Raw genomic sequence first — 25,032 nt, forward strand, 5'->3', positions numbered from 1 at the left:
ATTTTCTTTCGTTCAATACAGTGCGAAATGAAAACTCCCATTGTTTTAGATTAACGAATCGGCCACACGCAATCAACACCACTGGCTTTGCCTACCGAGCTTCGGCTGCAGATTTTGGAACAAGCTGATCCTCGCGATGTGTCTCATCTCTGGATTACAGTACGTTCTGTTTCGCCGTAGTTCAAGGACTATGTCGAGCGACATTTTATCTCCGTATATCTTCCAAACATCACAATCTCCCTTGCACTTCCGCGTCGCGATCCCGCAACAGGTGCTCTGAAGTGACCTGGTAATCCCATTCCCCGCGCAAGGATAATATTCTCTTTCGAGAGCTTAATGGCCAATCAACAACGCATCATTTTGAAATCGCCCAAGTCTCCTGGGCCGCCAGGGGATATGAAGAGCGATGATGAACTTAAACGCACAAGGATGTTACCGGATGAACGACTGCGAGAGGCGCCACCGTGAGTTAACATCGGAAAGAATTCCGTGATTGGTTTAATAGTGGTTGTGAAGGGAACATTCCATTGGGACGACGACAGGAAGGTCTGGGTCTGGGAGGTGAATTGGAAGAAGCTGGCGACCCACTTCTACCAAGCAAAGACGCTCAAATGCGAGTGTATATCTACTGGGAGACAATGAACAGAACGTTGAAAATTCGACTTATGTAGCAAATCGCTTATGTTGCCACCAAGCGCGCATCGCCTCTCTGAGACGAGAGGCGTACTCTAAGCTTAGTGGAGATTGCTTCAATCTGACTTGACGAAAGGTCCGGGTCAATACGTCTTTGCGTTTCTTCGGACAGCCCATGTAACAACGTAGCCAATGCCGAAGATTTCCACACAGGAGCCTGGGTCCGCCGTCCTTCCCATATGGTCGCGCAGAGCAGGACCAGGCTTCCGACGAGCAAGATAGCAGGTAAGGTAATCCAGACCCAGCGTATCTGAACAATTTTCTCCGATTTCCATGCTGTACCCTCGATAGGAACGGTGCCTACTCCGCGCGATTTCATGTTGTTCGTTATTGCTCTAGTGAGGTTTGAAAGACCACCCTCAAAGTCGTACGGTGGTACGTGGTGAAAGTTCCATATGCCCATATCAGAGCCGAAAGGAAATTCCGGGTTTTGGGAGAGTATAGGAGGCAGATCAGAAATAATCCAGTCGCGCAGAATCTCCGTGGTCTGGTTTATGATGTTGAAGGTCTCATTAGGCCCAAGTGCGGCAACGATTGGCGACGACGCGCTATAGCTGTCTGGCTGTATTGTAATAGTGTCGACGACTGATTCTTCGAGGGTGCCGTTGTTGACTCGAGCCTGTAGAGTCTTCACGCACCAAGTAAGCAGACATTCAGAAAACACTGGTGTCTCGTTTCTCATCACGGCTGCTGGTCCTCCAGGAGTGTATCCAATGTAGAAATCTACAATGGGCAAAGTTGCGCCTCGAAATTTGGTAGAGTTCAAAAATGGATCGAATCGTGCCGCGGTATTCGAAGTGTTCACAATCAATGTTGTCAGACTGGTTACTCTACGAAAACCCACCACTCCAGTTGAACCAACCAGGAAAGTGTTGTTGATCTTGAATCCGCAAGGATCAGATGCCTCTCTGAAACCTGTTGCACGATCCAAAGATGTGTTGTTCTTACAATGATACTCGAGCGAAGAGGACACATCCTGACATTCGTGGCAAACACCAAGTGTTGAATACGAAGGCCAGGTGCAGTTACCTGTGGGACACGTGGCTGTGGACGGTCTGATCCCGATCTCTGGAGTATTGAAAGCAGCGTCAATCACTGCAGACATTGTCGGGTCTGAGCGGGTGTCTGTGCAAAATTTACGCAGTATAGGCGTATAGTTTGGTACAAAACTTCTTGCAGCCCAGGTGATACCCTGCTGGGTAGCAGTCATTCTTTCCGGGTAGGCCACAATCTGCTGGAAGAACGGCTCAAATGCGAGCGCAAGAACAGTTACCAAGGCACCGAGAGATACTAAGTGTCTGAATCCACATCAGCGAGTGTGAACAAGGTTCAAGCTTTATTTGTACTGACCTGCACCTTGTCTTGATAAGGAGCATGGCTGCACCCCAAGGCCCACGACTGGCGGCGTCATAACTCTGGAAATCCCATAGCGCAGCCTCTTCCTGAAACCAGACCCACTTCAGCTGCCCAATGGCTTCCGAAACAGGTAATATCAACGCTGCTTTGGATACTGCAGCAAAAACAGAGACGTATGCGTTGAGCGTGATGCCTGTTACCAAATACTCCGGCTGTCTTTTGCCATCATAATACCAAAGTACACCTATGATAGCAGCCACACAAGCGAAACTAACAGTCCAGCTGAGTAGTTCCCACCACCACCAATCGGTTACGATCCGATCGTAGAACGTCGTTGATGCTCGAATAGGGGGCCGGTCTTTGAGGTTGTTTTCCTGCTCTGGGGGTGTTGTAGGCGCGGAACGAAACATGTTTGGGATATGGAGGTTTGTTACCTCGCCAGGAGAGTAGAACGAAAAGTACGACGCATTATGTCCTCTTATTGATGTGGTGTATTGCCACTGTGCCGCAACTCATGGTTACATGCATGTAGGTCAGAAAATGCTAGCAAGTGTCGTATCACTTCGCGCCTCGCTCGCTTACGACAGGTATTTGATTCATCCGGTAGTGAATCGATTGGATGATGGATAATCTAAATTCGCAAAATCGCTGTCTCAAGCGCCGAAGGAGGTCGTTATTCATGTAAGCGCCGGCCGCAGGGTCGCTCCACAATAAAGCACAATAGCACTTGTGAGAGAGACCGGGAACTGTATGTCTCTCCGCGATCTTATGAATCGGTCAAGGCGCTCGTCATGTAGTGATGGTCCTCCCCCAGTTATGAACCGACGGCCTTTGCAGAAGCCATTCGTTGAGCGACCAAGCTAAAGACGGCAATGGATGACATGAAAATTGCAAGATTATAGAACTGTGTTTGTGTCAGTTGGGTATTTTATCAATGTTGATAACGCTAGAAAGAGCGTACAGCTTTCCTTGAATACGCGCTCTCCTCTGCCTCGCTGCGCGCCTCTACGAACAGTCGACGTAGATTAGGCAAGTTGGAAGGCTAGCATTCCACATTAGAATTCCAGTGTACACGGGCCGCTATCCTCAACTTACCATTTTGCTATTTCGACGTGACAGTGAACGCGGCGGAAGCATCGAAGCATTTCAGGGCTAGATGCGATACATGGGTGGGGCCCCCCGGGCGCACGGGCCATATCCTCAAGGTGGCAGTCTGGCAATCGCGAAGCTCCACGAACATTGACTTAACCCGCATATTCACTCAACGACGCCACTTGACCCAGAGACACCGACTTCTGGATATTCTCATAAAAACTCCAGAACGACTGCGCCTCGAATATCCCGGGCCTTACACTACAGGTTCAAGACCTCGCGAGCCGGAATCGGAGGGGTTTGGCTGAGCGGTCGACCTCTGCGGTCTTACGAAGATGGCTGTTAATAGGATAAGAGGCGCATTCGCGCCTCCGCGCAAGGGAGAGACGTTTGAATTGAGGGCAGGTCTGGTGTATGAGGTACCCCAAGGACCAGTATAGCTGTTCATAACTGACTACTGCTCTAGTTCCCAATATGCCTACGAACGGTGAGCACCTGAGATTATCGCAAGTATTTGGATTGGATACTAAGACTATGGCAGAAAAGAAGCCATCCAGAAAACTATCATGTCTATGACGCTGGGCAAAGATGTCTCAGCACTCTTCCCTGATGTTCTGAAGAACATTGCAACTGGGGACCTTGACCAGAAGAAGCTGGTGTATCTATACCTCATGTGCGTATAATTCAGATTGTGACACAAGCGGAAGCTGACGATATGCACCAGGAATTACGCAAAATCACATCCTGACCTCTGCATTCTCGCCGTAAACACTTTCGTACAAGACTCCGAAGACGCAAACCCACTTATACGAGCATTGGCGATCCGAACCATGGGGTGTATCCGTGTTGATAAGATGACAGATTATATGGAGGAACCTTTACGGAAGACACTTAGAGACGAGTCTCCATACGTACGGAAAACAGCAGCACTGTGTGTGGCTAAGCTCTTCGATCTCGCACCGAACATGTGCATTGAGAATGGTTTCCTGGAACAGCTGCAGGAACTTGTGGGCGACCCGAACCCCATGGTAGTCGCAAACTCGGTCACTGCGCTGGTAGAGATTCAGGAGGCAGCACCGGAAACCAAAGCCCTGGTTATTTCGTCACAACAACTGAAGAAGATGCTTTTGGCGCTGAACGAATGTACAGAGTGGGGCAGAGTCACGCTGCTTACCACTCTGGCAGACTACAAGCCAGTGGATGTCAAGGAGGCAGAGCACATTTGCGAAAGAGTCGTTCCGCAGTTTCAGCACGTCAATCCGAGTGTGGTGTTGGCAGCTGTTAAGGTTGTGTTCCTGCATATGCGAAACATATCTCCTGAGATGAACAAGTCGTATGCGAAGAAGATGGCTCCGCCGTTAGGTATGTTGAGGACCGAGACAGAACGGGCTATCACTAACAAGATACAGTCACGCTCGTATCTTCCGCTCCAGAAGTACAATACGTTGCGCTCCGAAACATCGACTTACTGCTCCAGAAACAATCGGACATTCTCAGTAAAGAGATGCGCGTTTTCTTCTGCAAATACAACGACCCGCCATACCTGAAGATGCAAAAGTTGGAGATAATGGTGCGGATAGCGAACGATAAGAACGTCGATCAGTTACTGGCCGAGCTGAAGGAGTATGCTATGGAAGTGGATATGGATTTCGTGCGACGAGCAGTAAAGGCCATCGGACAGGTCGCGATCAAGATCGAGAGCGCAAGCGAGAAGTGCGTCAACACGCTGCTAGACCTCATCAACACCAAAGTCAACTACGTTGTTCAGGAAGCGATCGTGGTTATCAAGGACATTTTCCGCAAATACCCTGGTTACGAGGGCATAATACCGACACTCTGTCAGTGTATAGATGAGCTGGATGAGCCGAACGCAAGAGCGTCTCTTATCTGGATTGTCGGAGAGTATGCGGAAAAGATCAACAACGCCGGCGAGATCTTGTCAAACTTTGTGGACACATTTGCCGAGGAGTTCACTCAAGTATGTTTGAAAAATGTATGACGAAGTACTACAGGAGCTAACGTATGCCAGACACAACTTCAGATACTCACAGCCGTTGTCAAGCTTTTCTTGAAGAAGCCAGATCAAGCACAAGGCCTGGTGACGAAGGTCCTACAGGCTGCTACTGCAGACAACGACAACCCGGATATCCGAGATCGGGCATACGTATATTGGCGACTGCTGTCCAGTGATCCCCAGATCACCAAGGATATCGTGCTCTCTGATAAACCCCCAATCACTTCCACAATACGATCACTACCTCCTCAACTACTAGAGACTCTGCTTACAGAACTGTCAACTCTGGCTTCAGTCTACCACAAGCCACCAGAAGCCTTCCTTGGACAAGGCAGATTCGGCGCAGAGGCGATGCAACGGGCTGCCATTGAGGAGCAGCAAGAAGAAGCAAGAGAGAATCCGATTGCTGCGGCAGCCGCAGCAGCAGCAGTTGGCGGACAAGCGCCTACGAATGTGGAGAACCTCTTGGACATTGACTTTGATGGCTCCGCACCTGCTTCAATGCAGAAGCAACCCACACACGGCTCGTCAGGTCTGGAAGGACTGGGTGGAACCCCTCAACGTGTCGCGTCTCCAGCAGTAAACGCTCCCGCGCCACAACAATCAAACATGGACGACTTGTTAGGCTTATTTGGAGACGGAGGTGGAGCCGCCGCCGCACCTGCACAACCCACGCAAATGAGCAACGACGATATCATGAATGGATTCGCAAGCATGAGCATGGATACAAATCAACCTCCACCACCGACACAGCAGTTAGGCGGCGAGCCGAGCAAGAAGAGTAACCAGGACTTATTGGACTTGTTCTAGGTAGCTAGTATGGATGGTATCGTTGGTTCAAGTGTTTTGTGTTAGCGAAAAGTATATCTAGTGAGCATCGGCTGGCGCTGGAAACATGCCCTGATACGATGACATGTATACAAATCGAGAGTTGGTAATGAATGACAATACCACAACGCACCAGTACGGTTTCTTGTTTGTATTGCTGAGCGACTGACTACTGAAGTCACTGCTACATCGCGTTAATGCATGCACGACAAGGTCCAAGGTGAAGCCTCAATCCACAATATTGGTTCATTAACCGTTTCCATTCCATTAAGCATTACACTAGTAATAATGTCCCTTTTCCGAGGCAGTAGGCCTAAACCAGCCATGTATACCACCTATCCCGAGTCCAAGATCAATGCAGCATTTGAACAAATGCATTTCCTTGCTTCAATTCATGTCCTCGACATCATCAGAAACCCCCTATTGCAGACGTCCAGCCGCTCAAAAAAAAAGTATGAGAAAAGGGCGGCGGCCGGGCGCTGAAGCGAATGTATACAACACAACTGTAAAAAGCTTTTTTTTACAGTTCTAGAAAAGCCAAAGTAAGCGACCGACTTGGGTATCAAAAATGGGGTACAATAAACCGCGCACTGTGGCGCTAGTAAGGGATATCCACGAGAAGAATGGGTGTGGATCCCTGATGCATGTTGCAGCGTCTTCTGCTGACGCCAGTAATTCTATGCCGTCAAATCCATGATTATAAAATGGACCGCTGAAATGCTTCGCAAACAATAAAACTCCGCTCCAATGCATAGGTCGTAAAGGCCGTCACCTGGGGATGTATGGTGATGTGCGAACGTAGGGATGAGTATAAGTTTGTGGCGAGAGATGTAGATGTAGATGGTTGTCGTCTTAGTCTTTGCGGAGGGTGTGTTCGGTATCGGATCCGACTGTGTCGCCTTCCCAGAGGCTTTGAGAGTCGTCGGTGGGCGACCGAGCGCCGACGGGGCTCCTACCACCGGTAGAGTAGGATGAAGAGGAGCCGCTCGCCCAGTCGTCAGAGTCGGAGTGGGGCTGGAACTCCTCGTAGATGTCGAGCATGCTGTAGCCAGCACCGTCCATGGGGTCACCAATCTCGACGTAGTCGTAGTCCCAACGGAACTCTTTGTCGGATTGCGGGCGGGGCAGGAACTTGGCGCGACCGAAGAAGTAGCAGACACCGGCAACTAGAAAAGATTAGCAATAGTAGAGATGCAAGTAAGAATGGCAACTTACGCAGACTGCCAGCTACCAGGTCAACGGCGTAGTGGTGAGAGAAGTACATGGTCGACCACCAGAGCCACATGGTGTAGAAAACGTATACGGGGAACAGCCTGGGGAAGACGTGTCCCATAAACAGCGTTTCCAAAGTAGCCCATCCCGAGTGCAGTGAGGGGAAAGCACCAAAGACCATGGGCGAGGCGAGGAAGGTGGACGTGTATATATCAATTCCAGTCAGCCTGTCAATTGCCTTGAGCCCCGCAGCATCTCCAGGGATACTATAGTTGGCGGGTGCCAATCCATACGAGTTCTCATACCAGGGCGGCGAGCATGGGAAGACGATTTGGATCAGGACAGCTGTGATGTTCATGTATCCGAAAGCACGCGCCCAGATAGGGAGGGTGCCAGGAGGACCCCAAATGAACATGCATCCGCTAACAATAACAGGCGATACATAGTGTACTACTCCGTAGGGCAACCAAGCGAGGATGTCCAGAACTGTGTGCTTGTGTGCGGATAGGATGTTACTCAGGTTGGCGCCGTAAAGGATGTTCTCGAGAGCGGGGAGGACGCGGACCCAGATTGAAGGGCGGTAGTCAGCGGAGATGTATCTAGGGTGAAGGTTAATATAGATGTACATATCGGATAGCAAAGACAGTACGTACTTGCAGCTCGAGAAGAGGAAGAGCCATGTAAGAGTAGGGAGTAATGGGAGGAGAAACTGTCGCGTGATGGGCAGACACAGGCCCGTCATGAGCAGCGTCGCTATAAATGTCTTGGCAAATGGCCCTGGCGCCTCGCTCACGGAGAGGGAGAAGATGGCGACGATGGCGAGGAAGAGGTACTGGGCATCGTATATGGACCAAGAATGGGTTCGCAGAGAGCGCAGCGTGTCCGAAGGGGAAAAGGACGTCTCGAGGCCGGCGATGGATGATGTTGGGGCCTGGCGACTGCGTATCCGCGACTTGGTAGCCCGCCACTTTCTGCGGACGCGATGGGGGATAAGACTGGGCAGGGCAGATAGGCCCGGGACCGAGGTGCGCGACAGCATGTCGGAAGCGGTGGTGTTGTCGAGAAAAGCGAGGTAGCTCTTGTTGGTCATGGTGGAATAGTGGTGAGAAGGGCTCGGTCGCTCGGGGGATTGTCTGTGGCGCAGTTACAGGGCAACAACACACGCGACCAAAGGCTGGTGGGGGCTCGTTCGCGGCGAGGGAGGTCGTCAGGTCGTCTTGTCTGGAGAGCTGCGCAAGACGGTGGGCGAGCGAACAAGAGGGAAAGGAAAGCGGAAGAGGGCGGACTAAGGATTATGAAAGGCAGCCGTAACTTAGTGGAAGCTCCGGATGGCTGAGGCTTGCACAGTGCCGGGGGGTCAAATTAGGTCCGCGACGTGAGCGGCTACGACGGAGCTGGTTAGGGCCCAAGTGCTCTCAATTTCGTTTACAACAAGACGCTGTGTCTTTGCACCAGGATTCGCATCAATGTTTCCATGTCTTGGCTGTCTCAGCAGAGGAATGTGGGTAGTCGTCGTTGACTCTACTGTTTGCACGGCTTTGTTGCGGCTTGATAGTCTTGGATAGCATGCCCACACTCAACCATGGTTGCTGACATGCGACACACAGGGCAGTGTATCTGCATGCATGTGACCCTTGCAGCTCTCATCGCTATCACGTTTCTCGGTGCTCCGTCGCACATGGCTTTGTCATCGCGTACGGGACCCATCTCTGCAAAACTGCTGCTGGTCTGGCGCCAGCGCCAGCGCCATGCAGCTGTGTGTTAGACGCTTGGTTAAGCCCATCATGACATCAACATACAGGTTACCGCATCGTGCCGTCAAGCACATCGTGAAAGACGTAGACCCAATCGACGACCATCGACATGCACACCCCTGTCGTCTTCTTTACGAGATACGGGCATCTGCTGGTAAGCCTCGTTGCGTTGTCGCTGTCACCATTGTCTCACACACAAGGCCACCACCCCCCAGCCTCAAAGGAACACGAAACATGCACTGCATCTTCATCACCTGTCCGCCCCGGGCTCCACTGCATTGCTAAACCTTCTCACCTCTTGCACGCTACTTACCAATCGCACCCCTCCACCTTTGACTGTGCAAAAAAGCCACCGCTGACTGTACTCTGCCGTATCCTCGCGACGTCGTCTGAATAGGCGCCCTCGGCATCTCGTAAGATCCGCAAGCCGTGCTACCCTTTACCCTCTTGGCTGGACTGCCAAAGCCCGCTCTTCCCATTGCCATGGTTCCACCCGACGCATCTGAACGCCGTCTTTCTCGTGCGATGCGCAATTTCCTTTTTCCTGTCCGATCCGCCCGCTGCCCGATCGCCGATGTATCTTGCCCTCTCGGACGTAAGTAGGGCGGAGCCTCGGACGAACACAACCTCCACGCCAACGCTTCACGACATTCGCCTTGTCCAAGCTAATCAGCGGTCAAGAAAAACCTTTTTAGCGAGTCAAGGAAAAAACTCAATTCAATAAACCTCGATTAGACAGAAAACGTTGCATTTCAAGGCTAAATCGCAAGAGAAGAGTCGAGATTGCGACCATCGCAATTTCCCTCTCCCTTTTTGCCTAACTCTCTATACCCCTTCTCCAGCAATGCCATGTACATCCCCTTTTGACATTAACAATGCCATAGCATACCACGGTTACGTATTGACTCAGTTTTCCCCAACAACAACAATGTGCAAAACAAAACATCTGCCCGCAGTCTCTCCGCTCGTTTGGCGCGAAGAACAAAGCACCGGCATCAACGAGCGTTTCACTAAATAAAAAAATCCAGCAACGGTCTTGCATGCGAGGAACAGCACACGCGAAAAATGTCGCGCAGAACCCCAGTAGTCTCGTATCCCGCGTATTTCAGCCTTTGCTTCTCTTCTTTTCCCGCCCCAACTCTCGCAGGCCGCCTCGGACCCCGACAAGGCCCGAGCTCGCTTAAACCGTCGCGCCCTGCAAAGGCGGGAGTCGGGTAATTTTCCTTCCCCCCTTGCACCTAGCTTTCTTGCCGTCTCGCTGCCGTTCGGCACGCGAGCTTAGGTTGTCGCTGATCGCCATGAACACTTCAATGTTGATCTCGGAAGCCTCGGATGAGGCAATAGGGAGGCACGGAGGAGACTCCACAAAAGGCCATGTGGGTATGATGTTCAGGTACCAGATTGCGCGGGGGGGATGCTACGGAACACCCTTGTTCTATAGATGTATTCCTTGGCCAGAACATACTGTAGAGTTAACTATAGTCGTCCGCTTGCTGGAAAGTGTTTTGCATCACAAAATCTTCTCGGATCACAAACAAGAATACTCCAACTTCTTCATACTATCAGATGCGCTAAGACATGCTATGTAATGACAACGCCGGATGTCTTTGCAGAACAATGCAATACAAAACTCTCCCTACGAACAAGGCCGAAGCTATACATGGCCTTTGGAGAAAAGAACCCCCGCTCAAAACGATATGCGAACGCCATGCCCGATCGTACATCGTATCGCGTGCTAACATGCATAAAACGCATCCTCCACCAAAACATCAAGCCATGTATATCCACCGTCCTACGGCGTGTCAATAAGATCCTCCAAGAACTCGTCGAGTTCGATAATCGTGAACTGTTCCGCCCACTTGGACCTGAACTGCCGTTTCCGATACCCACCATTGATTTGCTGTCCCCAGCTAATCAACTCCACCTTCCAGCCCCTCTTCAAAGCCCGCTCAACATGAGCCAGGAAGCCGTCTGACATCTCCGCAACAGCCCCATCGCCAGTTGCGAGAACCATGGTGCTCGGCACTTCGGTATCAATAATGCTCTGACACATCTTCAAGTGAAGAATCTCGTCAACACCCTGCTCAACCCATTTCGGGGCTGAAGGGGTCTTGGGAGCCGGCGGACCCGTTTCAGAGTCGCTGCCGCTCTCAGCACGCATTTGAGTAGCCTTGTGCCAACCCATCTTCTTAACATCATTGAAGAATTTCTTCTTCTCTGATTCTTCGCGGACAATGAGCACCTGCTCTTGCATGACACTGTCGTAACCGACTGCCTTGGAAGTTTCGACCAACTTCGCTACATGTGGCAGAGGATTGGCTTCACGGTGTGAGCCGGCAAAGAATCTCTTTGCTACGGGCCGACGGCGTTCCATCAAAAGTGCAAGACTATCAAAAGACATGTCGTAGGCATCGTGCCGCAATCCGTGGTATCGGAGCATGTCCTTGAGGCCAATCATGATGTTCGAGGCATCAACAAAAACATGCAATCCATGAGCCGACTCTCGTTCATTGAGAAGTTGCATAGGCGACACCAGCCACTTTCGATCTTCAGGAAAAGTGTTCAACAACTTGTTAAACAGGTGGTAGTGACGCTCTACCTGCGATCTAATCGTGAGCGGTGGTCGTCGTCCGCTAAACGAGCTAACATTTGGTGTAGGAGTAGTAGGTGGCTGCTGAATAACAGCAGGTTGGGAGCAAGTCCTTGGCAAGGTAACAGGTCGAACGGTCCGGGGAACGAGTCCGTGATGTACCGGTGTGATTGCGCGAGGCGGTTGCTGCGGCTCGGCCAGAGTGTACTGGGGCGGTGCAGTTGCGCCGAGTGTTGCGTGTTGGGTCTGAGTGGGTGCGGGTGCAGTGGAAGGGATGATAGCAGGCGCTGGTTGAAGAGGCTGAGGAGTTACTGGTTGTGCCGCAGAAGGCCGCTTGAGTATACTGGGGCGAGGCTTGGGCGTCCTGGGCTGCTTCTGCTGTGCCCGAGGGGCTTCGGTTGTACCATGTCCTGGTACCGGGGTAGGAGTCGCAGGCCTGATCTTAGCGCCCACGTTGGATCGTGAGTGTGTTCGGGAAGGCTTGGACGGCGTTTCGGGCGAATTGACAACCTCAGTGGTATTGTCGATGATTTCGTCCAATTGCTTCCGCAGTGACGCTTGCTGTGCCTGGTGCTGCCTCTGCTTGCGATCTTCCGCAAGCTGCGCCAAGGTATCCTGAACAGCCTGTTGACGATTTCGTTCTTCTTCTAATTCTTTCTCGGCACGTCTGCGAGCCTTTTTCCGTTGAGTCTTGGTCAAGCCTGTGTTTTCTGTCGGCTGCTCGTCCGAAGTCTCGATATGCCTGGCGGGTGTCTTGGTCGATTCGAGTGTGGGGGATGGTAGTAAAGCCTCATCAGAGTTACTCAGTTCGGATTCAGGATCGAGTGGCGGCAACGGTGCGGGGTCAATATCGGCGAATCCTAAGCTTTCGAATAGCTTGGAGAAGCTTCCCAGACGTATTCCTCCATCTTTCAGCGCGGAAGCCTTAGTTGGCGCCCCAGGCCGAAGCGTTGGGCTGCTGACGTCTTGGGCTCCCGAGTCTATCAGATCGATAACGGAGCTGAAATCCCAGCCAGAGTCGGGCGGTTGCGAAGGCATTTGGTTATGCTAGGTGAATGAAACGAGACGTTTGGCTTTCGTGTGTGTTTGTCGTAAGGAATCGGGTGCTATTATGTAGAAGATACTGAGATGATGTAAGTTGTGTGAACGACGAACCATGGTTACTGGATTCAAGGCTACCGCCCGCACCAGCGTATGGTACAGCCTGATAGGCTCCTCAAATTCGATGTGCAGGCTGCGCAGTCGGTATCGCAATAACTGTCAAACATACCGTGTAACTGATCTCGAAACAATCGCCTCAATCGCACGCTCATGGTCTATCGCGACAGGTCAATGACAGAAGTGTCACCAGGCTGGATCAAGAGCTCCAGACACGAGTGAAAAGGAAGAAATGAGTAGTATGAGAACAATAAGAGTTGCGCGAGTGTAAATCTAAGTGAGTGAGCTCTGGGTGGCGGCGGGGTGAGGGTGATCGGCTTGTGTCTCAGCCTCATAAGGTCAGTGCTCCATGAATCATTCGGGTCAGGTCGACATGCCAACGCCACCACGAATGACACACACCATCTGCAGATTATTGGGTCTTCTTCCACGTCAATCTAGATCGGGCCTTAAGCCAGTCTTTACGACGAACTGAAATTATCAGAGAGACAGTAAAATAGTACGGTCTCTTCGTCTATTGCTTATTCGTACGTGCTGTCAGGCATGCGAACGACGTCAAGCGTCCCGAGCGAAACCAAACGAATCGCCAGCAAAGCAAACATGATCTGGGCAATCTACGACGCAGATTGCTTCTATCTCTGTTTCTAGAGTTAAACTCACAAGCACCTTCAGTTAAACCTCGACATCAGTCAGCCTCTGGTTCATTACGCTCTGCCACCCAACAATGTGTACGACAATAGACGAAATAACGAGTGTTCGTGGATCTTCGCCATGTGTAGGAAGTCAATAGCCACATGAAGTACCTAGTAGTGTAGCCATCAACAACATGCTGTATGAACATCCTCGAGATCATTGTTTACATTGACAACCTCTCGTATCCTATGCCTCGGCATCTAAACCTCGCGCCCCACAATCCGCATCTCTCCAGCAACCCTTCCCCAAGTACCCCTCCAACTTCCCTCACTAACCCCTCTCCCCAAAGACCATGTCCGCAGACTTCTGGGCAGGTTACGTATCCGGCGCAGCAGGTATAATAATCGGAAACCCCCTCGACTTAATAAAAACGCGTCTGCAAGCCGGCAAAACAGCGCAAAATGTCGAACCTACAACAGCAACGGGTGCGGTAACAGCACCAAATAGCTTCAAAGGACATTTTGAAAATGCTGGGACGCTCGTAAGAGGTGAGTGAATACCACAAAGCAAATTGATATCAAAAATTAGTAGGCTGACTTGACTTCTCCAGTATAGGCGCAACAGCACCCATTCTGACCTATGGCGCGCTCAACGCTCTCTTGTTCATGACATACAATCGCACTCTCTCCTTACTAAACGATTCGCCCACATCACCTACAAACTTCTCCAAAGTCTTCCTCGCTGGCGCAACTGGTGGCCTCGCATCTTTCGTGGTTAGCGCACCTACGGAACTCGTAAAGTGCCGCGCACAGGTTGCTACGAGCGCGACAACAACGTCGTGGAGTGTAGCGAGGGATGTTTGGAGGACGGAAGGAATCAGGGGGTTGTACTATGGAGGTGGCATTACTAGTGTGAGAGACGCAGTGGGATATGGTTTTTAGTGAGTAGTTACCAGGCAGGGCGATTGGAGAAAGACGAAGGATATCGACTGACCGATTGCATAGTTTCTGGTCTTACGAACTTTCCAAGCAAGCCTGGAGCTCACCAGACGACTCGGATAGAGAAACGGCTATGAAAGTGCTGCTGTGTGGAGGTCTGGCCGGAGTGATAACCTGGGCGTCCATATTTCCATTGGATGTTATCAAGACGCGGGTTCAGACGCAGATACTACATGCGCCGGTACGAGATGGTGAGCAGAGTGCGCTGCTAGGGTCAGAGGCACCGAGAGCGCGGTTGAGCTCTGTTGAGATCGCTAGGCAAGCCTACCGGACAGAGGGTGTGGGCGTTTTCTTCCGCGGCCTTGGGATATGTAGTGTACGAGCATTTGTGGTAAATGCAGTTCAGTGGGCTGTCTATGAGTGGATGATGAAATTGCTGCAGCAATAACAAACACCATTCCCCATTACTAGTAGCTCTTAGAACATGCGTGGACAGTAACAAAAAGCAAAGATATGGGGGCACAGTTATGAAACCATTAGGTTACGATTCGATCTCGTAGCCACAGCTCGAAAGCTAGCCTTTTTGAGTAGATAAGAAAATTTTGGTCCGCTACAAAGACATGCCCATGACCAAGACCTGGTTGCATAACCTCTTCAAAGCTCCGTCGTGTGTGTACATGTGAAATTGAAGAGCAAATTAGTTCCTAACATGACAATGCTCATAACAGAAGCAGATAGGAACCCGTGTGCATCGAACCTTTGATGCTTGCGCTTCGAGAAAATACCATAAAGGACCGATCACATTACATGATCTGATCCTGGGTCAATCCACCAGTGTGCTCGGTACCCTCCATGGCATCGCTGTTGCCCACATTGGTGTACTTGACATAGGCCAAGCCAAGGGGCCTGCCACCGTACTGGTAACCAGTGAACTTGGCTGCGTACATGTTAGTAAGTAGGCATCAATGAGCATCAATGAACTTACCAATAGAGGTCTCGGCATCTGCAGCCTGTGCAAACTCGACGACACCGGTTCCGCGAGAACGACCATTGGGCTCATACTGGATCTCAGCACGTTCGACCTTGCCGATGGTCGTGAAGAGCTCGACAAGATCTTCGTTGCTAGTCGACCAGGGTAGGTTGCGGACGTAGATGGTGTTGCTGGGCTCTCCGCCTGCAGTAGCGTAGTCTGTGAATGGGTTCGGCGCGGGTGGAGCAGCGTTGGGGTCGAAGGCAGGGCCACCAGGAGCACCGCCGCCAAAGCCACCACCACCACCGTAGCCTCCACGGCCTCCAAAGCCACCGCCGAAGCCACCACGGCCACCAAATCCTCCACGACCGCCGAAGCCACCGCCAAATCCTCCGCGTCCGCCGAAGCCGCCGCGACCACCGAAGCCACCAGGAGCGCCAGCAAAGCGATCCTCACGAACCTCTAGGTTTCGGCCCTGCCAATCGTAGCCGTTGAACTGAGTGATGGCATTACGAGCATCCTCAGGTGTCTCGAAAGCCACAATACCAGAGCCCTTAGGGCGGCCGTCAGGTGCGATATGGACGTCAGCGCGAAGCACTTGGCCGTTGTTAGCGGCCTGGCGGAAGAGATCCTTGAGGTCCTGCCAGCCTACATTGTAGGGGAGCTAAACGACTGGGTCAGTACAGGCTGTCGAAGTAAGCATTGGGGAGTATGAAAGGGGGTACAAACATTGGCGACGTAGACCTGTCGTCCGGCACCGCCTCCAGCAGCAGGGTTACCGCCAAAGCCACCTCCGTAGCCGCCGCGTGGGCCCATTCCGCCGCCAAAGTCACCGCGTCCGCCGCCGCCGGGGGCGCTGAATCGAGGCTCGGCCTCTCGGTCTTCGCGAACGTATACGAGTCGGCCCATGAGGTTTTGGTTGCTGAGCGATGCAACAGCGTTCTGCGCCTGCTCCCGAGTGGCATATTCCACGATGCCACAGCCCTATACCCAAGCAAAAGCCAGTCAACCTCCATCCTTCTCACGATCAAAACAAGCCATCATCCATTACCTTTGACATTCCGTTCGGCAGCAGCAAGACGTCTGCGAAGAGGACCTCTCCAGCTGTTTCCGCATTAGTCCAGCTCTTGACGCGGCGCAACACATCCCGTACCTTGGCGCATGAAGTCCTTTAGGTGGTGCCACTTGACATCGTAGGAAAGGTTGCCGACATAGACACGGCGGTCTTGTTGCGAAGAATCCCTAATACTCTGCATCATTTCCTTGTTCTCGACGGGTCGCGATGAAGCTCCTCGGCCAGCACCGTAAGATTGGTAGCCTCCAGCACCTTGCGCACCACTGTTAGGGGACCGCGAGCGGCGTTCAGTGCGACGATAGTCCTCTCGGCTGCGCGAGCGGCTACGGGGAGAGTAGGAGCGTCTGGAGCGTCGCGGTGAGCGAGATCGTCGACGAGGTGAGCGGTCGCGCTGATCATAGTTGTCAGTTTCGTACGACATGATTGCAAGAGTCAGGCAATATGTCGAGGTGGCGGCGAGGTTTGGTAAGATTGGGCGATGGCGAGCAGTTGCGGGCTCGCGTGGTTGATGGGGTTGAGGAGAGGTTGCGCGAGCGGGTGAGGATGAGCAGCTCGGAGCTTGGGCAACGACAATCCGCCCGGCGGCAGTTGCCGACAGCGACGATCACGTGACGGAGCCACCCCCAAGGCGTGAGTGATGAACGATGGATTGGCAGGTGATGGCTGCCTTGGGGGTGTTCAGAGGTAGGTACCGTCACTCTCCTCATCGTCGTTCCCCTCTACTGATGCCCGGCAATGCGCCAGCATTGCTGTTCACCTGACCCCGGGGAAACAGAAAGAAGGAACTTGAGTACTTACTCGGTCGCTTGGACGATAGTTGTCTCCTGCAGAGTCTGGTGGGTAGAGGTCAGCAGGCAAGGTGTCGAGTTGTAAGAGAAAGCAGAACCGTGATGGCGCGGAGGATGGCAAAAGCGTTGGACGGCCAGGGAGGGGAAGTTACGGATGCGTATATAAGAGGGGCCCACTTACCCATCCTGTGTATTGAAGTAGCTGCCGGTGACACTTGCTTCAGGCCGGCTTCCCTGCCAGCTGAAGGGCCAAGTGGTGCAGATATCACGCTGCAGAGGAATTGCCCTTCTTCCGTCCACGCCTCAACGATGACGCTGTATGGGTCCTCGACAGTGCAAGCCTCCCCACGGCACAGCGTCCAACCAGCCAATCGCAATGCAGAGGCGCCCACCGCGAGCCTGAAGGATGTCCCAGCAGTCTGGGTTGGTCAACGGAGGTTGAGGTTGCAAGACCGATCGGGAACGTGTCGGTAAGCCTTGGATATAGCTGAACCTGTCGTGAACGGGCAGCTGGCGTCGATGCGACGACTACGACTGCAGTTTAGTTTGCGTTCTCCAGGCGTCGTGGGCAAGCAGAGGACTGGCAAATAGCTTCCAAGCAAACACCCTGATGGGTGGTTGGACTGTGATGGAGGGCTGCCTGTGGGTCTGTGGAGTCGTTCGGTAGTGCCTTCCCCCACCATTTCGGAGGCCGTGCGCCTTCTGCGGGAACGGGTTCCTTAGCCGCGGCTTCTTCTGTTTGCCTACTATCCTATTCAAACACGCGAAAAATAACCATCACATACATCAATCCAACTTTCAGAGCCGATCCAGGACAGCTGTGGGTACGGGATCCAAGCAAACACTAGTAAGCCGCCGTGGCCTGGACCCTTGACTATGTGCGTCGTTACATCGTTAGATCTTCATCATCGATTTGGCCGATGTCGTGACACTAACATGCAGTCCATTATACCCGTCCTTGCAAGACCAGTTCACCCGGTCTGTACCCTCAGGTCTGGCTGCACAACGTAGAATTAGACTTGGGTTGAACATAGCCTTTGCTTCTCGTCGTTCGCACATCCATGAATGCATTTACTTCAAGGCAACACATGTAAGCTGTCCGATCAAGTGTGGACTGTCAGGCGCTTGCGTGCTTCCGCGTGGGAAGCAGCGAGTTTATTGTTTTACGCTCTTTTCCAGTCTAATCCAAATTTCGGATGTTTCTGCTCGTGAAGTTTCCCTTCCAGTCATATCACATCTGTAGATGCTTCGTTCTAATCCTCATACGTTTTTAAGAGTACAGATTCGAAATCACGATTGGGATAAATGTGCTCACTAATAGGTCAAGAAGTTAGGAAATAGCAAGTGTATGACTAATTCCGAGCGCCACGGCGATAAGAGAAACCACTGTAAGATTCGCGCTATTCCATGTTGTCTTCATACTTAATGATGGAGTCTGGAGTGAAAATGGTGCAATAAGATTCGGCAATAGGGTCAAAGGGTAAACGACGTCATGAGGCTGAAAGCCGAGGTTCCCCACAACAAGACATCTTCATGCATCTCAAGTCCATCCACGTATTAATCTGCAAGTCTACTTTATATTACCATGTACGCTATCTCATAGCTGCCTAAAAGAACACCTTCCAATAAGAACCGTGCGCCTAGCATTCCTCTTGCCTACTATCGAGCCCAAGATGCCTACCAAGTCGCCATTTCCCGATGTGGAGATCCCGAACATCGACCTCTGGAGTCTGATGTTCGACCGCAAAGACCGCGACTTCCCTGACAACAAAGTCATATATCGCGCCATCAACTCTGACCGAAAGTATACATTCGCCGATGTAAAAAGCCACGCGACATTGTTCGGTGAAGGCCTGAGGAATCTCTGGGACTGGCAGAAAAACGATGTGCTCGCTTTATATGCGCCAAACGATGTCGATGTACCGTCAGTCATCTATGGAACATTCTTTGCGGGTGGCATCGTCACGCCTGCCAACCCAGGGTACTCAAAAGATGAGCTGGCTTATCAACTAGAAAACTCTGAGGCTAAAGCACTTGTTACAACCAAGGCTTTCCTAGATACCGCGTTAAAAGCTGCGGAGAAAGTTGGGATCGCAAGTGACAGAGTAATCTTGCTGGGTGCTGAGAAGGATGCGACGCATCGATGCAAGCATTGGACTAGCATCAGAAAGACATCGGGCGCATTGCGATACCGTAGAAGGAGGGCAAACCCTGAAGATCTAGCATTCCTTGCGTACAGTTCTGGAACCACGGGACTGCCAAAAGGTGTCATGCTTAGCCATCGTAACATCGTCGCAGATCTACTCCTGGCACAGGGAGCAGTCGGAAACTGGTATTCATCTGCAAAAGACAAGTTTCTCGGAGTGCTCCCGTTCTTCCACATTTACGGTCTTACCGGCTTGGTACACCAAACACTCCATCGCGGTATCGAGCTCGTGGTGATGCCTGCTTTTGACATGGAAACCTTCCTGCGGACGATTCAAGAGCACAAGATTACGTTCATCTACGTTGCGCCTCCAGTCATCGTGCGCTTATCTAGGGATAAGATGGTGGACAAGTACGACCTTTCGTCCATCAAGATGATTACAAGTGGCGCGGCTCCGCTTACGAAAGAGTTGGTGGATGCTGTGCACAGGAGATTGAAGCTCAAGATCAATCAAGCTTACGGATTGAGTGAAACGAGTCCAATGACACATACCCAGGTACGTTTGTCTCCGCAGAACAGGAAAGAGTAACCTGCTAATACCCAGCCAAAGCCGTGGGACGAATGGTACAGTTCCGTCGGAAGTGTAGGAAAGATGTTCCCGAACATGCAAGCAAAGTACATTTCTGCCGATGGCAAAGAACTCGGGCCCGGCGAAGCAGGCGAGCTCTGGCTCAGCGGTCCCAACATCTTCAAAGGATACTGGAAGAACGAATTGGCAACCAAAGAAGCCATTACATCTGATGGCTTCTTCAAAACCGGCGATATTGGCTTCCAGGATGAACAACACAACTTTTACATCACCGATCGTGTCAAGGAGTTGATCAAATACAAAGGCTTCCAAGTCCCGCCAGCGGAACTGGAAGGAAAGCTATTAGAAAGTGAGCTCGTTGACGATGCAGCCGTCATTGGGATCAACGACGAGCAGCAGCATACTGAAGTGCCTAGAGCTTACATCGTAGCATCACAGGCTAGTCGCGCTGGTGCTGGAGAGGCGGAAGCCAGAGCGATAGTGGAGTGGATAGATAAGAAGGTAGCTAACCATAAGAGATTGAGAGGAGGTATTGTGTTTATTGACGAGATACCGAAGAGTGCGAGTGGTAAGATTTTGAGACGGGTGCTCAAGGAGAGAAGTAAAGACGATGTGCCAATGGGTGTAGTCTCAAAGGCGAAACTGTGAATGAAGAAGACTCTTAATACAATTATTCATACCTTTGTCACTAAGCATGACCTGGGTGGATTAAAAGCGACATGCGATATGCGAGATAGGCAGTCGGTTGCAAACAATCTGCAGAACGAGTGAGAATTGAAGAAAAACTAGCCAAACTCAACACAGGTACACTATTGCACATATCTATTCACCAGTAGTCCTCTTATAAGGTATCAAGTATATATACATTTAGGTAAGCTACCCATGCTGATTCATATCCGTCGTAAATACTCGTGCTCAGTAAACCTTGTCCACCACATTACCGGTAGAAGACTTGCCACCAGAAATTGCTGCTGTCTTGTTGAACTCCGTTGTTCATGAAGACTGTATGGAAAAAAGAATACTCCAGTAAGAAGAAAAGTGGAAATGAGATGACACTCGTCATGTATTGCGCCAACCATGTCCGTTCGACAGTGTTAAGCCGAAGCCAAGGAGACTTTTTGTATATGCCGTGGAAGATGGAGGGAAGGATCCATGTGAAAGAGAACACATCCCGTATGCAAGTCGACAGAAACGCTAAAAGTTTTCCAACCCTTTTTGTTTTTGTAGAAATAGAAAACAAATGCCTTGGTTTAGGTGTCGTGAAAATATTGCTGGTAGTAATCCGAGATGAGGGATTTAAGCACATCTTCTTCTACCATATATTGAGTGCATCGACTCAAGCATTACTGCCCCAAGGTCCCGTTTCTTTTCCGAGTCCAGATGAACCAGTAGTGCGATGGCCACCAACAGGAGCAAAGCTCGGGCTGGCCTTACCGCCGCTGCCCCAGGACAAGCCGCTCAAGCGCTTGTTGCTCGTACTGGAGGTAGTAGAAGCACCATCTCTGCTCTTGTTGAGATCATCCTCTTCTTCCATACTGAAAAGACCCTGCTCTTCCTCAATCCTCTCGCGGTTGATACTGCTACTACTCACAGCACGATCAATACCAAGACGTCCGCTAGAGCTACTGATGCTGGATCCCGAGGTAACTCGGTTGATTCCGGGATGGACGGGGTTGCTGGTGATGCTGGTCTCATCACGAGACGATAGTCGAGTTCGCTGCAGTTGCTGGCTAATCATGCTCATAGAAGCTTGACGGGGAGGTGAGGCTAGATAAGGGCTCGTGTCGCCAGTGGTCGGTCGGTTCATAGCGCGTAATGAGGGGCTGGCTCCCGGATGGAGGCTTGAGTTGCGAAGTGGTGAGCCGACATGTCCGAATGCTGACTGACCCGGGAGTGAACCTGATTCAAATCCTTGCTCGTAAGTCGGTCCTCTCGGCTTGGCCCACATGGACTGGAAACGCGAGGGGGAAGCGGTTGCGGCTGATGGTGATCCATACTTGAGGTCCGATGCCGTTGGCGAAACACCAAACCTGGATTGTGAAGTGCGGTTATCGCTCTCGCCCTGGTCGCGCGAGAAGCGGCGCATCTTTTCTTGGGGCGTGAGAAGATCGCTGAGCGAGTTTGGCAGTAGATCCTCCTCGAATTTGCCAATCATGTCTGTCTCATCCCATTCCTCGTCCTTGTACGTCGGCCGCGCGCCCACACTCGAAGACATGATACCCCGTGACCGGTTCGCAGCAAGCTCGGAATGTAGCATTCTCCGCCCAACTGGCTGCTCAACCGACTCTGGTGGAGAGGATCCCAGCCCCGCAATACCTCTCCGTAGCCCATCTCCAAATGCGGAGTCGTGTAGGTTTCGAAGAGCAGGCGAGTCGGCTTGGTATGAGGACGGCGGAGAGTTTGCAAGGAACTTGGCGGGTACGGAGGAGGCGATGGGGCCATATCGTGCCATTGTGGAGACACCCTGGCTGTCGAACGAGGCCGGGAGTCCTACATCCATGACACTCAAGCCCTTCTGGGTTGGCGATATTGGAAGTCGGCCATTCTCGTTTGGCGGTGAGCCATAGTTGGAACCTGGGTGCGAAGAGAAGGTGGTGTCGATGGTCGGAATCATGTCGTACTGGTTCTTCTGGTTCGCGTATTCGTCGGGCATGGCGTAAGGATAGCCGGGCTGCATACCGCCCATGTGTGCCTGCATAGTAAGTAGTGAGCTGTTCATAGGCATCTCCTGATGGTGTGGGATGTTCATGCGGCTAAAGTGTCCACCGCCGTTTCCGCGGTTCACGACATGGCCGTTGGGAAGGATGTGGGCGAGGGCGCATTTCTGGCCAAACTTGCAGTTTCCCTGGGTATGGAATTAGCGAATCCTTGGCCATCTCTTGTCAGTATATCTCACCTTGGTAAAGTACTTGCAGGGCGCTCGCTCTGTCAGTGGCTCATCTGAATGCAAGAACGGACACGCCTTCCCAGCCTGACATGCGCCTTGTCGGTAGAACTTGCAGGGCACGTGTGAGGTATCTGCCCTTGTTAGCAGATGCCCGCACGGTTTCATATTGCCTCGACCTACTCTTGTTGTTTGGCGGACTGCGCGGGCCGGCAAAGCCCATCTCGCGCAAGTTTGCTCGATGCTCTTGGCCGTTGATGCGCCCGCCAGGCACTGCCATGGGCCCATGACCGTTTGCGCCCGCCATTGCGCCGTTGGAATGCTGGGGCCGGAGGTCGCGCGAAGCTCGTCGTGATATCTGCGGCGGATTCGAGGTATATTGCGCGATTGGCGGGTTCAGTTGATGGGCAAAGGGTCCGTGTTGGAGATGCTGTGGTGGGGGCTCCTGGTGGGGTTTGTCGCCGACGTCTGAGGGAAAATTAGTAGGCGCAAGGGTAGCCATAGCTCTGAAAAATGGTAGCGGGCCTCGGGCCTGAATCGGCGGTCTACCTTCGGCGACAGTGAGAGATTTCTCTCAGAGACCAGGAAACCCGAGAAAGAGACTGCTATCACCCGTGAAGAGGGCAAGCTTGTCGGGCAAACGCTAGTATCTACGTGGTAAAGGCTGGAAAGCGGCAGGTCGCTTGTGGCGGACTACTGGAGCGAGGACATGCGACAATCCCGCGCCAGCCACGGTGCAGTTGGTAACGTTGGAGTTTTGACAGGAGACGAATGAGAGGTGCTGTGAGAACTGGAGAAAGAGAAAAAGGAAAATGCAAGCAGTCTTGGATAATGATACGCCGGCTATATCGAATGTCCGTGGTGCTGCCGCCTCAGCGGTTCGCGCGTGATATGTTAATCGTCGCGGCCGCGTGACGCCATAAGAGGACCCTGGACATGGACGGGGAAATCGCCATGGGATGCTTGCACCCACGCTACGCGTCGTTCCTTGGCTATGCCATCCGGAGTGGACTGCCGACGCGTATTCGACTCCCCATCAGCTCACATGGCAGTTCCCGCCTGAAACACATCTCGGACGACCATTGCTGTGGAAGACGGCACCGGCCAATCGAGCCCTTACGCCTCATTGCACTTCTCGGATCTAACCGTCACCTGAGGCTGCCATCATGGTCATCTGCAGAAAGAGTGGCGAACTCGTTGCAGACTAATCTGTACAATTCGATGGTCTAGACATACTGTTTACCAAAACATACTACGCTAGTCTTGTTAATCATACCAGACTTCTTGATATCCTCCCACAATGCAACATATATCCAGTGAGATAACAGAACCCCCCGCCATTCGAGTGATAGCGTATGTCGATACGTTAGCTATGTCCAATGCGTAGTATACCCGCTGAACAGGTGTTGTTGTACCACTCCATCTGCAGGTCGTCCACCATGTGCACTTGTGGTATGTTCAAGAGGTATGTGTAGGCATTGAACTGGATACCCGAAAGCGCCCGGAACTGGTCGTTGAAGAAGATCTGCGTAAGGTGGCAGTTGATGTAGCCCCAGCATGCTGGAAGAGTCGCATTCTGTTCGGCAACGAGCACCTCTTCTTTGAGGACAGGGTCATAGCGATAACCAGACACCCGGAGTGTGCAGGGTTCCAGACCGCTGAGAGCGCAACCGAAGTAGGCAGAGTACGCGTTGAACCAGTAGGCGTCAACCGGAGCCCGTGGCCCAGCACCGAGCTCACCAGGAAGCATCATGCCTGCAAATGGCGTACTGGGAAGGAGGCGTCCGGTCAGCGGCAGGAACATTGCAACGTTTGGCTGCGACATGGCGGGGTATGGCTCCCACTTGTCAGGTACATATGTATATCCGTTGGCATAGAAGAGGTGGTGATACGGGTTCGTCATGCCATTGGCAACAAGTAGTATGCTGTTGTCATCGCCGACGACTGTGTCGTCGAAGGTCAGTGTGAAATTGCCCGACTCACCGCACGACGAAGGCCCTGGCAGATCCGGAAGCGCTACGGTTGTCGTCGCAAGCATGGTTGTTTCCAGGATTTGGGTAGGCTCAACCTTTGTGATGGAAACGTCCTGGCGCCTCGTTAATGCTGCCGTACTCTCATCGCTTTCTTCGAATATCGTCGTCACTACTGTCTTGAAGCGCCTGGATCTGGATGAAAAGATCTCAAAGGAAGGAAGAGCTGAGAGTGGAGTCTGCCGCTCAGTCCGTGTTGTCAACGGTACAGTTTGCAGGTCTAATGGCAGCGGTCCAGTCACCGTGGGGTATAGTCCCGTCCAGTACGAGATTGTCGTTGTG

The 25,032-nt window shown here is 52.0% G+C and overlaps 9 protein-coding genes across 9 annotated transcripts; 3 read left to right on the forward strand and 6 right to left on the reverse strand.

Annotated features, from left to right (window-relative positions):
• Nucleotides 1–679: 679 nt before the first annotated feature.
• Nucleotides 680–2,459, reverse strand: ALTATR162_LOCUS11412 (uncharacterized protein; the record flags this gene model as incomplete). The annotated part of the gene is made up of 2 exons (XM_043319054.1): nt 680–1,991; nt 2,044–2,459. The coding sequence occupies 2 exons, from the start codon at nt 2,457–2,459 to the stop codon at nt 680–682; spliced, it is 1,728 nt and encodes a 575-aa protein (XP_043174989.1).
• Nucleotides 2,460–3,476: 1,017 nt separating this feature from the next.
• On the forward strand, nt 3,477–5,965 carry ALTATR162_LOCUS11413 (uncharacterized protein; the record flags this gene model as incomplete). The annotated part of the gene is made up of 6 exons (XM_043319055.1): nt 3,477–3,553; nt 3,608–3,628; nt 3,683–3,814; nt 3,866–4,503; nt 4,551–5,119; nt 5,171–5,965. 6 exons carry the CDS (start codon nt 3,477–3,479, stop codon nt 5,963–5,965), a joined length of 2,232 nt encoding a protein of 743 aa, XP_043174990.1.
• An 870-nt stretch (nt 5,966–6,835) lies between these two features.
• ALTATR162_LOCUS11414 (uncharacterized protein) lies at nt 6,836–8,285 on the reverse strand (the record flags this gene model as incomplete). Its single annotated transcript, XM_043319056.1, has 3 exons — nt 6,836–7,149; nt 7,199–7,794; nt 7,849–8,285. 3 exons carry the CDS (start codon nt 8,283–8,285, stop codon nt 6,836–6,838), a joined length of 1,347 nt encoding a protein of 448 aa, XP_043174991.1.
• A 2,456-nt stretch (nt 8,286–10,741) lies between these two features.
• On the reverse strand, nt 10,742–12,577 carry ALTATR162_LOCUS11415 (uncharacterized protein; the record flags this gene model as incomplete). The annotated part of the gene is made up of 1 exon (XM_043319057.1): nt 10,742–12,577. One exon carries the CDS (start codon nt 12,575–12,577, stop codon nt 10,742–10,744), a length of 1,836 nt encoding a protein of 611 aa, XP_043174992.1.
• Nucleotides 12,578–13,682: 1,105 nt separating this feature from the next.
• On the forward strand, nt 13,683–14,716 carry ALTATR162_LOCUS11416 (uncharacterized protein; the record flags this gene model as incomplete). The annotated part of the gene is made up of 3 exons (XM_043319058.1): nt 13,683–13,878; nt 13,946–14,270; nt 14,335–14,716. 3 exons carry the CDS (start codon nt 13,683–13,685, stop codon nt 14,714–14,716), a joined length of 903 nt encoding a protein of 300 aa, XP_043174993.1.
• A 355-nt stretch (nt 14,717–15,071) lies between these two features.
• Nucleotides 15,072–16,734, reverse strand: ALTATR162_LOCUS11417 (uncharacterized protein; the record flags this gene model as incomplete). The annotated part of the gene is made up of 5 exons (XM_043319059.1): nt 15,072–15,205; nt 15,254–15,902; nt 15,968–16,222; nt 16,290–16,342; nt 16,392–16,734. 5 exons carry the CDS (start codon nt 16,732–16,734, stop codon nt 15,072–15,074), a joined length of 1,434 nt encoding a protein of 477 aa, XP_043174994.1.
• A 2,040-nt stretch (nt 16,735–18,774) lies between these two features.
• Nucleotides 18,775–20,484, forward strand: ALTATR162_LOCUS11418 (uncharacterized protein; the record flags this gene model as incomplete). Its single annotated transcript, XM_043319060.1, has 2 exons — nt 18,775–19,803; nt 19,858–20,484. The coding sequence occupies 2 exons, from the start codon at nt 18,775–18,777 to the stop codon at nt 20,482–20,484; spliced, it is 1,656 nt and encodes a 551-aa protein (XP_043174995.1).
• A 688-nt stretch (nt 20,485–21,172) lies between these two features.
• ALTATR162_LOCUS11419 (uncharacterized protein) lies at nt 21,173–23,222 on the reverse strand (the record flags this gene model as incomplete). The annotated part of the gene is made up of 3 exons (XM_043319061.1): nt 21,173–22,681; nt 22,733–22,854; nt 22,904–23,222. The coding sequence occupies 3 exons, from the start codon at nt 23,220–23,222 to the stop codon at nt 21,173–21,175; spliced, it is 1,950 nt and encodes a 649-aa protein (XP_043174996.1).
• An 864-nt stretch (nt 23,223–24,086) lies between these two features.
• On the reverse strand, nt 24,087–24,758 carry ALTATR162_LOCUS11420 (uncharacterized protein; the record flags this gene model as incomplete). Its single annotated transcript, XM_043319062.1, has 1 exon — nt 24,087–24,758. One exon carries the CDS (start codon nt 24,756–24,758, stop codon nt 24,087–24,089), a length of 672 nt encoding a protein of 223 aa, XP_043174997.1.
• Nucleotides 24,759–25,032: the final 274 nt, after the last annotated feature.

The sequence above is a fragment of the Alternaria atra genome, assembly GCF_907166805.1.
Source record: "Alternaria atra isolate CS162 genome assembly, contig: 35, whole genome shotgun sequence".
NCBI lineage: Eukaryota > Fungi > Ascomycota > Dothideomycetes > Pleosporales > Pleosporaceae > Alternaria > Alternaria atra.